Source organism: Microcaecilia unicolor, chromosome 6 (assembly GCF_901765095.1).
Source record: "Microcaecilia unicolor chromosome 6, aMicUni1.1, whole genome shotgun sequence".
In the NCBI taxonomy this organism is placed as follows: domain Eukaryota; kingdom Metazoa; phylum Chordata; class Amphibia; order Gymnophiona; family Siphonopidae; genus Microcaecilia; species Microcaecilia unicolor.
The window spans coordinates 190,874,602-190,892,181 of NC_044036.1; the positions used below are offsets into that span (position 1 = coordinate 190,874,602).

General features: G+C 46.3%; 1 protein-coding gene across 3 annotated transcripts in view; it reads right to left on the bottom strand.

Moving 5' to 3' along the window:
- Nucleotides 1-17,580, bottom strand: part of FANCD2 (FA complementation group D2) — a 763,224-nt gene that overhangs the window by 645,945 nt on the left and 99,699 nt on the right. For all 3 annotated transcript variants that reach the window (XM_030205444.1, XM_030205445.1, XM_030205443.1), the window contains exon 7: nt 16,870-16,948. In XM_030205444.1, coding sequence (XP_030061304.1) covers nt 16,870-16,948 — 79 coding nt within the window. The remainder of the gene's footprint in view (nt 1-16,869; nt 16,949-17,580) is intronic.

Here is a 17,580-nt window from a genome sequence, read left to right on the forward strand (position 1 = left end):
CATTCCTGAATCTCCACTTCCCCAGCTGCAAAGGACTAAAGTACAAATTAACATATGCGTCCAGCTTTTCCTATGGGTTTGCAGTTGTGGAATGCACTACCATTTGATGTGAAAACAATGCGCGATCTAACCAACTTTCGGAAACCACTGAAGACTTCTCTCTTCAACAAAGCATACTACAATGATCCATCATAAGAACTGTAACACATTAACGCTTTATCTGTTATTCCGAATGTGACCTCTTCATACTGATTGCGTAATTCTATTATGTCACCCATGTTCTTTATGTAATACTAAGAGGTGTATTTTCAAAGCACTTAGACTTACAAAGTTAGATAGTAACCTATGGAACTTTGTAAGTCTAAGTGCTTTGAAAATGAGCCCCTAATTGTATCTTCCTCTGGAATGGTGATTGCCATGACAGAAAAATGTGGGATACAAATGCAACAAATAAATAAATAAATGGTTTAGATTATATCTAGCACACATCCTCGCTCCAATTCTCTGATCGCCCAGACAAAGAATTTGATCAGATTCGTTCGGCAAGATTTACCTTCGGTAAAACCATGTTGCCACAGATCTTGTAACCTATTGGGTTCCAGGAAATTTACTATCCTTTACTTTAGCATCACTTCTATTACTTTTCCAATAACCGAAGTGAGGCTTACTCATCTATAGTTTCCAGCTTCTTCTGTCACCTCTTTTGTGAAGAGGGACCACATCTGCTCGTCTCCAATTTCACGGAGCCTCTCCCAACTCCAAGGATTTATTAAACAAATCTTTAAAAGGGCCCACCAGAAGGCATTTGATAGGCTGCATTGGCCTTTTCTTGAACAAAAACAAAACAGCTGCTTGCTGGTTCACTGGTGGCTTTCAAACCTCACCTTGCCCTCTCTTAGGAAATGTTATCCAGCCTGTCAAGTCCTTTCATTATCTAGGTATTATATTACACTATGAACTTAGTTTTCAGCAACAAATACCTGCAGTGTGTAAATCTGGCTTTGTCATTCTTAGACAACTGTGTTCGGTGAGATGGTACTTTGATCAAAACACACTGCACTCTGATTCTCTCTCTTCTCGTTTCTTGGTTGGATTATTGTTAACATAGTCTAGTTTGGTTGTCCACTTTCCCAGTTAACAGGCTTCAAACTCTTCAAAACACAGCAATAAGACTTTTATATAATCTCTGCCTCTTTGATCATGTTTCTCCATTACTTCAGCAACATCACTGGCTTCCAGTCGAATAGAGTATCATCTTCAAAACACTGTTGCTTACATTTAAGACTGCTTTTCTGTCTTCCAGATTACCTGTCTTCTCTCATTATTTCTTACTCTCCTTCCCACACCCTCCTCTCTCTGAACAACCATTACCTGGTTCTATCAGGTCCTTAACAGGCAATCTTAGAAACAACTAAGCATCAGCTGCCTTCTTTGCTGCTCCATTCCTATGGAATTCACTTCCTCTTGCCCTCCATGCAGAACTGTCAAACAGTTTAACACTGCCCTGAAGGCATGGTTCTTCACAATGACATTTAACCCAGGCTGAGGGGAGTGCAGACCAAGATCATTAGGCAAATATCCCTGCTATCTTTTTTTACCCCTTCCTCTTTCCCACCCTAGCCTCCAGTCAGTATCTGTTAAGTTTACTGCTTACCCTTTCTGTGTGGCTTTGATTGATGCTACTACCTTGAATGAATGAATGAATGAATGAATGAATGAATGCATATGTTTTCTTATCAAGCACTGGAGTTTCTTTTCTGGTTTGTAATTTTAGAGTTTCACCACCTTGGTCTGACAATTAATGAAGGCAGTATACCAAGTATTTGGAAATAAATAAGTTTGGGATGGGGTCTTTTTATTGTTTCTGGATTCTGGCTCTTTACCTTTCCCCAAAAACCTATGTACATATTGTTGGTGGAAACTCTGGATCGTTTACTCTTTCGAGAGGTACCCATCAGAGGTATCCTTTTCACTCCTTTTATTTACCCTGGTTATAGAACCCTTTGCTGAGGGCATTAGGATTAACCCTGACATTAGTAGGGTGGTTAGGGGAAACAGGGAGTTTAAAAATAGCACCGTATACGGACAATGTTCTTGTGTAGCCGAGTTGTCCCTTTATCTCACTTTCTAACCTAAAGGAAATATGGCTTATTCAGCAGTCTGGGGTTACAAGTTAAATGCTACAAAGCCATGGGCCGATGATCAGAAGCAAACGCAGGCGCTAGAGGCTGTTAGTGCCATACTCGCACCTGCATTTGCTACTGCCCCATTATCAGAGCGTATGAGCATGTGAAACAATGTGCTTGTGGGCTCTGAACGCAACTAGCATGCAAAACAGGGCTAAAACTATTCATCCCCAAATGATTAGCGACCAGCGAGTCAAAGATTGGCTTGCTTGCCACAGCAAACCCAACGCCAGCTCAGAGCTGGCATTAGGGTTTGCAGACCATTGGGGAGGAATGGTGAGCCCTAACTAGCACGCATTTGCATGCTAGCAGGCCCCCCTTTCCCCCTAATGCAGCAGTCCCCCGCAGGAACCACGACCCAACCCCCACCTCCAGCAACAGGGGGTTGGAGGTCTGGCGGACCTCCGATTCCCCCCCCCCCGACATAGGTTCAGTGGGGGCTGGAGATACAGTGGGTCTCCAGCTCCCCCCCCCCCCCCCCCAAAAAAAAAAAACCATCCCTCAGAGGTCCCTGGTGGCCCAGTGGGCTGCAGGTTAATCCCTCCCCACCTGATGGTCTAGCGGCCCTTCCCCAACCCCCACCTTGTTGGAGGAGGGAGGTGGCCTCACTCCTCTTCCATCAGCACCGCCTGCACAATGGCAGCGCCCAGCCCTGCCCAGTGCTTTCTGAGATGTGCTAGGCGGGGCTTCATACTCCCTTATATGGCATGAAGCCCCACCCAGCACATCCTAGGATGCAGTAGGCAGGGCTGGGCACCATCATTGTGCAGGCGCCGCCGATGGAAGAGGCGGGAGGCCACCTCCTTCCTCCAACAAGGCAGGGGGTGGGGAAGTGCCGCTAGACCACAAGGTGGGGAGGATTCACCTGCGGCCCACTGGGCCACCAGGGACATCCACCAGATCTCCAGCCCCCGTTTTGCCTGGCTTGGGTGGGGGTAGTTGGGGTCTGGTGGTACCATGGACCTCCATCCCCTGTGTTTGACAGGTCTGGGCTTTTGACAGCCCAGACCTGTCAAACAAGTGCGGGAAGATTGCCTCTGAGCATAGGTGCAGTAAAGCCCCATGATGTTCCAGCGACTACTTTGGAAGTGCTATTGAAAGTTTCAGCAACTGCCGGCAGATTTGTGACCCACAATTACTGCTATTCTTTTATTACTGGGACTCTCTCTGTTACTCCCAGGGGTTTTCTGTCTCGTATATATGAAGGACTGGCTGTGACTAATGGGTTCAAGAAATAGTCCACAAATGTGGACAGTGGTTCCTACATCGAACCCCATGAAGATAATATCGGTTGTCCTGGAGGATTCTTTAATCTTTTGTGTATTTTCGGTAGACTGTACATCACGGGGATTAAAGGATGTTCCTTGTTCAAGTACATGAATTCTTTCTTGGTCAAAAACCCTTCTGTGAATCCCACAAGCGTGATTTCTTTAATCTTTGACTGTAAACTTGGAGTGGGAGCTTGTGCTAATATTTTATATACTCCTTCAATTGTCAATTGGGATTTCATTTCATGTATGTAATCCATCCAATTTTTTATAGTCGCTGCTCCCCCCTTACCTGCTTTTTTTATAACAATTTGATCATTATTTCTTAATGACCTCAGGGAAGCCCACTCTTCTTTAGATAAATTGTCTACAAAATACAATTTCTGACAGATTGTCATTACTTCTCGTGTTACAACCTCTTTGAAAATATTCACTATGGGATCCAGAGGAATGGGTGGAATCCAAGAGAATTTGGAATACAATCTAGATCTATCATAACTTCTTTTTTGTCAAAAAACACTTGTAGTTGTAATCGTCTGATGAACCTCTCCAAATCAATATTGAACTGAAAAGCATCAAAACCCTCTGCTGGCATGTAGGACAAACCCTTTGCATATCAGAATGGTGGAACATAAATCCTGTTTGAAGTGAAAGCAAAGTGGATCTCCACTGACAGCGCACTGCAGTACTGCTAAGCATGAATTTTTTCACTTTCAGTGCTTTGTTCTAGACAGTGCTTTTTTTGTAGAAAAAAAGGTGCCGGTACTCATTATGGGCGGGGTCACCACATATGGCTCCACCCCTATGATAGCCACACCCACATTAACCACACCCCCTACACCAGCCATGGCGCATATAAACAGACATCATTGAAAATATTACAGTACTATAGGAGAAAAAAAATATCGTATACCCAGTGCAAAATAAGACAGCCAATGTAAATTCTCAAATTGGACATATTACAAACACTAAAATGAAAATAAAATTATTTTTTTTCTACCTTTGTTGTCTGGTGACTGTTTTTCTTTCCATATTGGTCCCAGTCTGTGATTCTGCTTTCCTTTGTTTTCGCTTAACTCTTCTGTGCCATTTGTCATTTTTGTCTACTTTTTCTTTGCTTTCTTCAATATTTTTCAGGCTCTCTCTGTCCAGATTTAATTCATTCTTACTATCCATTCTTTAATTTCCTTCATCTACCTGTGGCTTTTCATCTTTTCCTCACCCTTGTTCTCCCCATGCCCTTCCTTTTATTCTCCAGTCTTTCTCTATTCCCCTTTTCCATCCAGCAGCTCTGCTTTCTCTCCCCTATTTCTTTCTGCATTCTTCCATCCAGCGTCTTCCCTCTTTCTCTCCCCATCTTTCCGTTTTCCCTCTCTCTCTCCCCATCCTTCCATCTGTTTTTCCCCCTCTCTCCCCATCCTTCCATCTGTTTTTCCCTCTCTCCCCAATCCTTCCATCTGTGTTTTTCCCTCTCTCTCCCCATCCTTCCATCTGTTTTCCCCTCTCTCCCCAATCCTTCCATCTGTTTTTCCCCTCTCTCTTTCCCCATCCTTCCATCTGTTTTCCCTCTCTCTCCCCATCCTTCCATCTGTTTTCTCCTCTCTCCCCAATCCTCCCTCTCTCTTTCCCAATCCTTCCATCTGTGTTTTTCCCTCTCTCCCCAATCCTCCCATCTGTTTTTCCCCTCTCTCCCCAATCCTTCCATCTGTTTTTCCCCTCTCTCCCCAATCCTTCCATCTGTTTTCCCCTCTCTCCCCCCAATCCTTCCCTGTTGTTTTCCCTCTCTCTCCCCAATCCTTCCCTCTGTTGGTTTCCCTCTTTTTCTCTCTCCCCAATCCTTCCCTCTGTTGGTTTCCCTCTTTCTCTCTCCCCCCAATCCTTCCCTCTTTCTCTCTCTCCCCAATCCTTCCCTCTGTTGGTTTCCCTCTTTCTCTCTCTCCCCAATCCTTCCCTCTGTTGGATTCCCTCGTTTTCTCTCTCCCCAATCCTTCCCTCTGTTGTTTTCCCCTCTCTCTCCCCAATCCTTCCCTGTTGTTTTCCCTCTCTCTCCCCAATCCTTCCCTCTGTTGGTTTCCCTCGTTTTCTCTCTCCCCAATCCTTCCCTCTGTTGGTTTCCCTCTTTCTCTCTCTCCACAATCCTTCCCTCTGTTGGTTTCCCTCTTTTTCTCTCTCCCCAATCCTTCCCTCTGTTGGTTTCCCTCTTTCTCTCTCTCCCCAATCCTTCCCTCTGTTGGTTTCCCTCTCCCTGCCAAGTTTCCCGCGAACGGCGCGAAGTCGCGACGCACGCGGCACCAGCCCCTATTTCCGGCCGCTGCTGCTTCTCCTGTTGAGCAGCAGCGGCCGCTACACAAAGAAAAAGTTAAAAAAAATTGAAACCTGGCTGAAACGCGGCACCCCGGCACTGTAGACAGCCATTAGGCATTGGCTGTTGCCCCGCAGCCGCTCCTCCTCTTGCCTCTACGTCACTGCCCCTGGAGGAAGACCCCGGAGGAGCGCAGTGACGTAGAGGCAAGAGGAGGAGCGGCTGCGGGGCAACAGCCAATGCCTAATGGCTGTCTACAGTGCCGGGGTGCCGCGTTTCAGCCAGGTTTGAAGTTTTTAAAAAAATCTTTTTCTTTGTGTAGCGGCCGCTGCTGCTCAACAGGAGAAGCAGCAGCGGCCGGAAATGGGGGTTGGCACTGCGTCCGTCACGGGGCGGGGGGGAGCAAAAAAAAAGGTGCCGGTACGCCGTACCGTTGCGTACCGGCACAAAAAAAGCACTGGTTCTAGATCAAGTGAAGTCTAACATTAGGAGAGGTGATAGAGCTAAATGCCTTCTACAGCTTGAGCAACGTTGGAGATTCAGGTTCCAAACTTTGGAGCCTAAAGATTTGAATACCATCATATAAATGGGTGACATTTCTTTAACTTTGTTATTGGATGGATAGTATCTCTAACACTAAGCCAATAGCTGCCATCCAGAATTAATGAGTGTTGATAAATGCAGGCGCCATTTTTAAAACTCATGTGATTTCTAACCAGCGACAAGGAGAGATGCTGCATGCATAACAAGATTTCACATCGGTTCTTTTGTAGCATGTCAGTAACGAGAATTACGTTCTACTCAGAGTTAATTATGGAAGTGCCTGATATTAAACTGTTAAGAAAACGCTGTGTCCTGCGTACAAGATTTTGAAGGCGTTAAAGGCAGTAAGGCACAGCTTATATTTCCAATCTTTATACATGAGGTTTTGTTAAGCGCTGTTTATAACCACATCAAGAGGTGGTGCTTGAGTTTAACATTGAACACAGTTGGACATCATATCTCAGTTCTTGATTAATGTTGAGACCCATGCACTAAATTCTTTTGAAGGAAGCGGTACAGTGAGAAGAATATCTGCAGGAAGACAGCCTGACTGATTTGGTGTTTTATTTATTCTAGATACAAAACATAAGCACAAGGTTTTCCTTGATAAAACTGACACGGCGAAACGAGACCCCGTCGGATGGACAACACAGATAAGTGTTATATGCTGAAAAAACAACATTAATGATACGCTAACAAATAGCATTAAAAATTAAAAGTAAAAATTAAAGCATATGGAGATTTTTTTTAGCCAATGAAGAGTTGGAGCTCTTGGAGTCACAAAAACTGAAACGGTGACCGGGGACATACAGAGGCTTTTCCTACATAAACGAAGCAAATTTGATAGCACCATAATATAGAGACCACATGCAAGTTGCTGTGAAGTAGTCTTCTTGATAATGTGGTTAAGTCCTTTCAATTAGAAGTGTACCTGAAATATAAAACATGGAAGTTTGTGTACTGGTATCTTTCTTTTGGGTTATCTTGACGTTAAGGAGTTTACTTTTTATCTTTGAGTTACAATTGTATATTGCAATTGTTAGTTGTTATACTGTTCGGTGTTGGGATTTTCAATAAATAACTTCTATTAATTTAAAAAAAAAAAAAGGAAAATCCTAACATACATGTAGCATACCTGCCATACAACAGAATCACTAATTCCTATGATTCAAACAGCAAGGACACTACCTATGAACAGGCAGCGCTACAAATATTACACTGTACCCTAAACCACCAGCACACCTACTACAAGTAAAACAGAACAAATGGAACTGCTATAGATCTCTACACAAACTACAAGCAAATAGAAAAACGCATATCAGAAAGAGGCAAAATGGACACAGACAGCATTGAGCAAATTCCTTCACTGTATCCAGGGAGGGGTAATTTGTAGTGTCTGGCACTCTCAATCATTTTTATTTTGGCACCTATGCACAACATAGACCCTCACCAAATAAATTACAAATTATAAATATGAAGATAAATCTGAAATAAGGATAAATTGGGGGAAAACTGAAGCTACGCCTCAAAATATGTACACTTTAACAATGGATTTAGCTCAATATCCATTTCAAATTAAAACAGATAATTTCTGCCAGGTAGTTGTGACCTGGATCGGCCACTGTTGGAAGCAAGAAACTGGACTAGATGGACCATTGTTCTAACCCAGTATGGCTATTCTTATGTTCTTATACTGGCTATGGAATGAGGCTATGGACTGGTGTTCAGGCAGTCAGGCTCTCCCAAAAAAAAAAAAAAAACAGCTGCACCAGTCCAAACAGCTGGAAGTAGAGAAATATTAACTAGCTCCAGGCTATACCATCTCTCTTATACTGGTAATGTCACGGGAATTGTATTTTTCTCTAGCTCCAACTGCTGGTCTGGGGGATACAGCCCACTAGTTTGGATTGATTTATCTGGATGATAAAGAACACCAATTTCTTTATTCCAGCTCACCTGGAGGAGTTTGTGCTTGAGAAATAAAGGTTACATTTTCTTCATCTGCACATTGTATAACACCTTGAAGGTAATTATGGCTTAGACCTAGGTCTAAAATTGAAAAAGACTAAGTAGGAATTTTTTTCTTTTTCTCTCCCTATTTATATGAGCTTGTAAAAAAAATTTCTTTATTAATGATAAAGAAAAAAGACAACTATGCTCCAATGTATAATTATTTACTTTTATGCTTTTGTATCTGTAGAAATATGTTGTCACTTGCTTTCAGTGAAATGCAGGCCAAGGGCTTTGGCTTACAGCTAAGAGCTAGGCCTCTAAAAATCAAAAACCATCGCTGACATGAATTAGGTTACTGCTGCTGAATTAAGCTGACAGGGGGCCGGAATCTGTTCTCAAAACAACAGGTGCATAAGGCAATTAACGGGACAGTAATAAAAAGTTGGGAGCAAAGATGTTTTTGCTTAGGCAGACCACAGTGGGTCAGACTGACATAAAACATAAAACCGGAACATCCAGGAGGGGCTGAAGGGAGACTTGGGAACATATGAAGTCAAAAGATGTTGATGCCCAGAAGCTATTAACGTGTGAGCTCATTATTGTCACAGTTGTTGAAGTTATAGACATGTGAACGCATTGTTAGAGGGGATGTTGAAACTTAGAAAGTGGAAATATGTTAAGCCATAATTATCAACTGATAATATGCAGAGGCAGGTGGTGAGAAAGTCAGGTTCCATAGGAAAGCAAGAGATACATACCTGTAGCAGGTATTCTCCGAAGACAGCAAGCTGATTGTTCTCACTGATGGGTTGACGTCCGACGGCAGCCCCAGGTCCAGAATTCTTCCTAGCAACAAAGTTTGCTAGAGCCCTCGTGCGCACGAGTGCGCGCACCGTGCATGCGCAGCCGTATTCCCGCTCGTCGCGCAAACGTGCCCCTCAGTCAACTTACAAAGCAAGACAAGGGAAGAGACAACTCCAAAGGGGAGGCGAGCGGGTTGGTGAGAACAATCAGCCTGCTGTCCTCGGAGAATACCTGCTACAGGTATGTATCTCTCGCTTTCTCCGAGGACAAGCAGGCTGCTTGTTCTCACTGATGGGGTATCCCTAGCCCCGAGGCTCACTCAAAACAACAAACAGGGTCAATTGGGCCTCGTAACGGCGAGGACATAACAAGAATTGACCTATAAACCAGAATATCTAACTGAGAGCGCAGCCTGGAACAGAACAGAAATGGGCCAAGGGAGGTGGAGTTGGATTCTAGACCCCAAACAGATTCTGCAGCACCGACTGCCCAAACCAACTGTCGCGTCGGGTATCTTGCTGAAGGCAGTAATGAGATGTGAATGTGTGGACTGAAGACCACGTCACAGCCTTGCAAATCTCTTCAACAGTGGCTGACTTCAAGTGAGCCACTGATGCTGCCATGGCTCTAACACTAATAGCCATGACATAACTCTCAAGAGTCAGCCCAGCTTGGGCGTAAGTGAAGGATATGCAATCTGCTAGCCAATTTGAAATGGTGCGTTTCCCGACAGCCACTCCCCTTCTGTTGGGATCAAAAGAAACAAACATTTGGGCGGACTGTCTGAATGGGCTTGTCTGCTCCACATAGAAGGCCAATGCTCTTTTGCAGTCTAATGTGTGCAACTGACGCTCAGAAGGGCGGATATGAAGACGGGGAAAGAATGCTGGCAAGACAACTGACTGGTTCAGATGGAAGTCCGACACCACCTTGGGCAAGAAATTAGGGTGAGTGTGGAGGGCTACTCTGTTATGATGAAATTTATTATATGGAGCATGGGCTACCAAGGCTTAGAGCTCACTGACTCTATGAGCTGAAGTAACAGCCACCAAGAAAATGACCTTCCAGGTCAAGTACTTCAGATGGCAGGAATTCAGTGGCTCAAAAGGAGCTTTCATCAGCTGGGTGAGAACGACATTGAGATCCCATGACACTGTATGAGGTTTGACAGGGGGCTTTGACAAAAGCAAACCTCTCATAAAGTGAACGACTAAAGGCTGTCCAGAGATAGGCTTACCCTCCACACGGTAATGATAAGCACTAATTGCACTAAGATGAACTCTTACGGAGTTGGTCTTAAGACCAGACTCAGACAAGTGCAGAAGGTATTCAAGCAGGGTCTGTGTAAGACAAGAGCGAGAATCTAGGGCCTTGCTGTCACACCAGACGGCAAACCTCCTCCATTTAAAAGAGTAACTCTTTTTAGTGGAATCTTTCCTGGAAGCAAGCAAGACTTGGGAGACACACTCCGAAAGACCGAAGGAGGCAAAGTCTACGCTCTCAACATTCAGGCCGTGAGAGCCAGGGACCGGAGGATGGGATGCAGAAGCGCCCCCTTGTTCTGCATAATGAGGGTTGGAAAACACTCCAATCTCCACGGTTCTTCGGAGGACAACTCCAGAAGAAGTGGGAATCAAATCTGACGCGGCCAGAAGGGAGCGATCAGAATCGTGGTTCCATGGTCCTGCTTGAGTTTCAGGAAAGTCTTCCCCACCAAAGGTATGGGAGGATATGCATATAGGAGGCCCTTGCCCCAATGTAGGAGAAAGGCATCCGATGCTAGTCTGCCGTGGGCCTGAAGCCTGGAACAGAACTGAGGGACCTTGTGATTGAGTCGAGTGGTGAAGTGATCCACCAAGGGGGTGCCCACGCTCGGAAAATCTGACGTACCACTTTCGAGTTGAGAGACCACTCGTGAGGCTGCATTATCCTGCTCAACCTGTCGGCCAGACTGTTGTTTACGCCTGCCAGATAGGTGGCTTGGAGAAACATGCCATGCCGGCGAGCCCAAAGCCACATCTGAACGGCTTCCTGACACAGGGGGCGAGATCCGGTGCCCCCTGCTTGTTGAAGAAGTACATGGCAACCTGATTGTCTGTCTGAATTTGAGTAATTTGATTGGACAGCCGATCTCTGAAAGCTTTTAGCGCATTCCAGACCGCTCTCAACTCCAGGAGGTTGATCTGAAGACCGGTTTCCTGGAGGGACCAAACTCCTTGAGTGTGGAGCCCATCGACATGAGCTCCCCACCCCAGAAGAGATGCATCCGTCATCAGCACCTTTTGCGGCTGAAGAATTTGAAAGGGACGTCCCAAGGTCAAATTGGATCAAATTGTCCACCAATAGAGGGAACTGAGAAACACTATGGACAGCTGGATAACATCCTCTAAAACCCCCGCAGCCTGACACCACTGGGAAGCTATGGTCCACTGAGCTAATCTCATGTGGAGGCGGGCCATGGGAGTCACATGAACTGTGGAGGCCATATGGCCCAGCAATCTCAACATCTGCCAAGCTGTGATCTGCTGAGACGCTCTGACCCAGGAAACGAGGGACAGAAGATTGTCTGCCCTCACCTCAAGGAGGTAGGCCTGAGCTCTTCTTTGAGTCCAGCAGAGCTTCTATGAATTCTAGTTGTTGAACTGGAAGAAGATGGGACTTTGGGTAATTTATAACAAACTCGAGTAGCTCCAGGAGTTGAATAGTCATCTGCATGGACTGCTGAGCTCCCGCCTCGGAAGTGCTCTCCACCAGCCAATCATTGAGATAAGGGAAGACATGCACTCCCAGCTTGTGTAGAGACGCTGCCACTACCGCCAGGCATTTGGTGAACACCCGGGGCGTGGAGGCGAGCCCAAAGGGCAGTACACAATACTGAAAGTGCTGTGTCCCCAGACGGAATCGAAGATACTGCCTGTGAGCTGGCAGTATCAGGATGTGCGTATAAGCATCCTTCAAGTCCAGAGAGCATAGCCATTCGTTTTCCTGAATCATGGGAAGAAGGGTGCCCAGGGAAAGCATCCTGAACTTTTCTCGAATCAGATATTTGTTCAGGGCCCTTAGGTCTAGGATGGGACGCATCCCCCCTGTTTTCTTTTGCACAAGGAAGTACCTGGAATAGAATCCCAACCCTTCCTGCCCCGGTGGAACGGGCTCGACCGCACTGGCGCTGAGAAGGGCGGAGAGTTCCTCTGCAAGTACCTGCCTGTGCTGGAAGCTGAAGGACTAAGCTCCCGGTGGACAATTTGGAGGTTTGGAGATCAAATTGAGGGAGTATCCTAGCCAGACTATTTGGAGAACCCATTGATTCGAGGTTACAAGAGGCCACCGTTGGTGAAAAAATTTTAACCTCCCTCCGACCGGTAGATCATCCGGCACAGACACTTTTATGTCGGCTATGCTCGCCTGGAGCCAGTCAAAAGCCCGTCCCTTGCTTTTGCTGGGGAGCTGGAGGGCCTGTTGAGGCGCATGCTGTTGACATAAACGAGCGCGCTGGGGTTTAGCCTTAGCAGGCTGACGGGAAGGAGGATTCTACCTGCGCTTATTGTAAGCGTAGGGAGCATTCTTCCGACCCCCGTAAAAACGTCTACCTAAAGAGGTAGATGCTGAAGGCGTCCGGTGGGAGAGCTTATCGAGTGCGGTTTCCCGCTGATGGAGCTGTTCTACCACCTGCTCGACCTTCTCACCAAAACTGTTATCCCCCCGGCAAGAAGCATCTGCAATCCGGTGCTGGACTCGATTCTCCAGGTCAGAGGCATGCAGCCATGAGAGTCTGCGCATCACTATACCTTGAGCAGCGGCCCTAGACGCAACATCAAAAGTGTCATAAGCACCCCTGGACAGGAATTTACGACATGCCTTCAGTTGCCTGACCACCTCCTGAAAAGGCTTGGCCTGCTTGGAAGGGAGCTTATCGACCAAGTCTGCCAGTTGCCGCACATTATTCTGCATATTGATGCTCGTGTAGAGCTGGTACGACTGAATCTTGGCCACGAGCATAGAAGAATGATAGGCCTTCCTCCCAAAAGAGTTCAGAGTTCTAGACTCCCTCCCCGGGGGCGCCGAGGCGCAATCCCTGAACTCCGAGCTCTCCTGAGAGCGGAATCCACAACCGCAGAATCGTGAGGCAATTGAGTCTTCATCAACTCCGTGTCCCCGTGAATCCGATACTGGGACTCAGCTTTCTTGGGAATGGTGGGATTAGTTGGTGGTTTCACCCAGTTTGCCATCAATGTCTACTTAAGGACATTATGTAGGGGAACAGTGGATGACTCCTTAGGTGGTGAAGGATAGTCCAGGACCTCGAACATCTCAGCCCTGGGCTCATCCTCAGTGACCACTGGGCAGGGAATGGCTGTAGACATTTCCCAGACAAAGGAAGAGAAAGACAAACTCTCGGGGGGGGGGGGGGGGGGGGAGAAAGCTCTCTCTCTGGCGAAGGAGTAGGATCAGAAAGAAGACCACAAGACTCCTCATCCGAGAAATATCTTGGGTCTTCCTCTGCCTCCCATGAGGCCTCCCCCTCAGTATCAGACATGAGTTCTCTGACTGCAGTCTGAAGCCGGGCCCGTCTCGATGTCGAGGAGCGATGTCCTCAATGACGATGTCGAGAACTGGACTCCCGTGCCGACAGTGATGAAGCTTCCTCCACCGACGTCGACGGGGAATCCACTTGGGTGGCAGCCGACACCGATACCGCAGGCAGTACCGACGTCGAAGGCGTCACCACAGGCGGCGAGCCAGCCGCTGCATCTCTCAACGGTATCGGTGGCGCAAGCACCACCGGTACCGGAACAGACAGTCGCAGCAGCCTTTCCAGGATCCCTGGAACAATGGCATGGAGGCACTCGTCTAGATTGTCTGTCGGGCAAGGCTGTGGTGTCGGTGAAGGAGACGGAGCCAGAATCTGTCTAGGGTGAGGAGGCAGTACCGGGATGTCCAGAGAAGTGCGCATCGACACCTTCTGTATGGAGGGTGAGCAGTCCTCCCGGCGTCGATGCTTCACGGGTGTTGAATCCTTCGGCGTCCCGAAGCTCTCGGTAACCGAGACGAAAGAGTGACCAATGACGGTGCTTTTTCGCCTTCGCTCGAAAACATGGTCTCTGTACCCCCCGGTACCGACAAGGAAGACGTAGAATCCAAACGCCTCCTCGGGGTCGGGTACGAAGAGGGTCGGTCCCGACAGCCCTGCACCGCATGAGCCCTCGAGGCAGGTGGAGACCCACTCGATGGCCCACTGATGCCAGCGTGAGATGATCTCTGGACAGCCATTACTTGTGCTCTCGACGACAGTGCACTCTCCAGTGCCGACACTGACACCACCACCGACGATCTCGGTACCACTGCCGACATCGAAGGGCCGGGCGAAACTTGGAATAGGCGCTCCCACTGAGCTAATCTCGACACTCGTGTCCGCTTTTTAAGACCATGACACAAAGTACAAGCGTCGGGGCAATGACCCGCCCCAAGTCACTGAATACTCGACGCGTGTGGATCAGTGGCTGAGATTGCCCGGTTGCACCGAATGCACTTCTTGAAGCCGCTGGCAATCTTCGATGACATCGACGGAAAAATCGCGGTGGCAAAATCAAAAGACACCATGGCGCCAAATAAAGCACAGAAAAAGGGGAAAAAACCCATATGGGCGGCCAACAGGGCCGCACACAAAAACGAAAGAAAACTTACCGAAAAACTAAGAAATATAGGGAAGTTTTGGAGGTTTTTTTTTTTATTATTTTTTAAAACAGAGAACACCACGAGCGAATTCGCGAAAAAAAGAAGAAAAAAGACGGTAAATTGTGAACAGGGCTCTCTCCTGAGGCGCAGAGCAACTGTAAAACAACCGCTCTGACCGCGGATAAAAAGAGACTGAGGGGCACGTTCGCACGATGGGCAGAAAGACGAGGGCTCTAGCAAGCTTTGTTGCTAGGAAGAATTCTGGACCTGGGGCTGCCATCGGACATCAACCCATCAGTGAGAACAAGCAACCTGCTTGTCCTCGGAGAACGAATTGTGCCATGAAAGTATAAAAAGAACAGTATTCTGGGTTATGGGGCAGAGAGACGGCAGAAGACTGAAGAGGGAGGACAGACTGCACCTGTTGTATGTCGCGAAGCGCTGCTCCACCGTGTTCCAGATATGAATGCCTAATTGCCTGTACTGCCTTTGGGTGAGATGGTTAATAAAGACTACATTACTATATCCACTTAATCCCGGATGTCCTTCTGATTATGGAGCTGTTTAGTGCTCAGACTGTTTAAAACAGTCTGAGCAGATGTGAGGTCAGAGTAGTTAGTATGCAATTATTTACATATCAAAGTCTTTAATAAAAAAAATTCTAACATTTCTCATTTTGTCATACACTTTAGAAGCTCCAAACTCCAGTCTTGAATCAGATCAAGTTTAAGTGTTTATAGCTCCAAACTTATACTACTAGGTTGCTGATTCATGCTTCTGCTCTCTCCCTTTATGACAGCTAAGAATTCTCTTATCACATGCTTTCACATCATCACCCATCTAGGAGGGCATTCTACAGTTCCACCATTCTTTCCATTAGAAAAAGATAGCTAATATCACAGCTGTTGCTGGCAATAGTAACATAATAGTTAGAACATCAGTTAACGCCTTTTTCAACCAGAAAGGGATAGTGAGAAACAAAGTGGCATCCTTGACTAAATTTCAGTTTTAGATTCGGCACCATAACCGGCCTGACATCCAGGATTGGGTTTAGAAACTGAAACTCTCTTCGCCCCACCCACAATCACTCTCCTCTCCCCCACTTGGGTTACCCAACAGCAGAAGAGGTGCTACCCCCCCCCCCCCCCAGAAAAGGGCTCCCTCTGGGTGCCACGCCCCCCCATAGGCCCACCCCAGGCCTACCTGAACAAGCCCTGATATTGTAGTGGCCTTTTCCCAGTGCCGTTGCTCAATGGAAATGGCCTCCAAAACTGCCGTGGGAGGTACAAGCAGCCATTTTGAGATTGCTGTTGCTTACACCAGTGCCAATTTCAAGTTGGCTGCCGTGAGAAGTCTCGGCGGCCATTTTCACTGAGCAGCAGTACAGACAGGAACAAGTAGGCTTCATTCTTGGTCCAAATCGGCCAATAGATCACCAGAGTTTCTTAAGGTAGGCCAAGGGAGGGCCTAGTGCGGGACAGGGGAGGTGGCCTGGAAGGACTTCTTTTCTGCAGCCGGGGGGGGGGGGGGGGGGGAGGGGGGAGGTTTCTTATGTTAGAAGGGGACAGGCAGGTTCAGCCAGGCATGACGTTTTTGGTTTCAGTTCCAGCCAAAACCGAGCAGCAAATTTTGGCTGCAGATTTGGTTTTGGTCAGTCTCTAATCCCCCAGCTGGTTTCAAAAATCTACTGAAAGAGAAACAAAAACAGATACCCCACAAACTAAAAGTATAAAGTTAACAGTAGGGACAAAAATTAACAAATGGAGGCCTAGTTCACAAATAGGACAACTCTTTGGTGAAAAGGAGAGGCAAGGACCTCTTTATAAAGAAAAAAAACCTTTATTATATGTCCAACAAAACAATCCTTAAGACAACAGCAAGCAGTACGAAGGGAGGCAGAACATCTCTGATTATTGGGAAGCTAGTGATCAAATATGCTTCTCTGAGTACTGGCTATTTTTCCCTGATTGTTTCTCCCATCTCTGCTTTTGCTTTGTTATTCCAAGGATATATTCAAAATTTACTGACCGGTCAGACAGCTGACTGGACAAAATATTTTCCTCTTACTACAACTGTCATTACTAGTATTAAAATATTACCTGACCCAAGTGGCACTGGTGTGCAAAACATACTATACCTTGCTGTCAACTATCCTTTCCAGCCACTTAAACTGATTGATGATGAGTCTTGGTAAGTTGATTCCATCACTGCCAACACTACTCAAAATAAGAAACACAAATTAGTAACTCACTGTAACAATATGTCAAATTCTCTTTTTTTAAATCCTTTTCTCATTTCACATAAAAAAATTTTTTTTTTTTTTTTTTGGGGGGGGGAGGGTCAACTTGAAAGCAATTTATGCATATAGAGCAAAGCTTTATGTACAAAAATGGCTTTCTTCAAAACTGACTTTGAAAACTGGTGGAACTTATGAACACACTTGTCAAACAAGTTAAGTGATCAGTTATAATGAAAAACAAAACAAAAACACACTCTTAGAACTAAAACACCAACACACAAGTTTTATTGGACCTACTTAATACACTTCTGACTAGCTTTCTTGAGATCTGCTCCTTTCATTATATCAGTGCAGGATGAGACCAAGTTTTTTGTCTTACCTGCAAATGTTATTTCCTTGAATTCTACAGAACAGTCCAGAACAAGTGAGTTATGCCCTTCTACCAGCAGATGGAAGCAGAGAACAAAAAGATTGTGAGCTCCTGCCCTATATAGGCACAGTGCGGTCACCTTAGTATTATCTGTAACAAAGCATATGTTGACAAACCAACCCTCCACTCTCCACATTTCCCCAATGGAGGGAGGAAAGTTACCAGGTACACCAAATGTC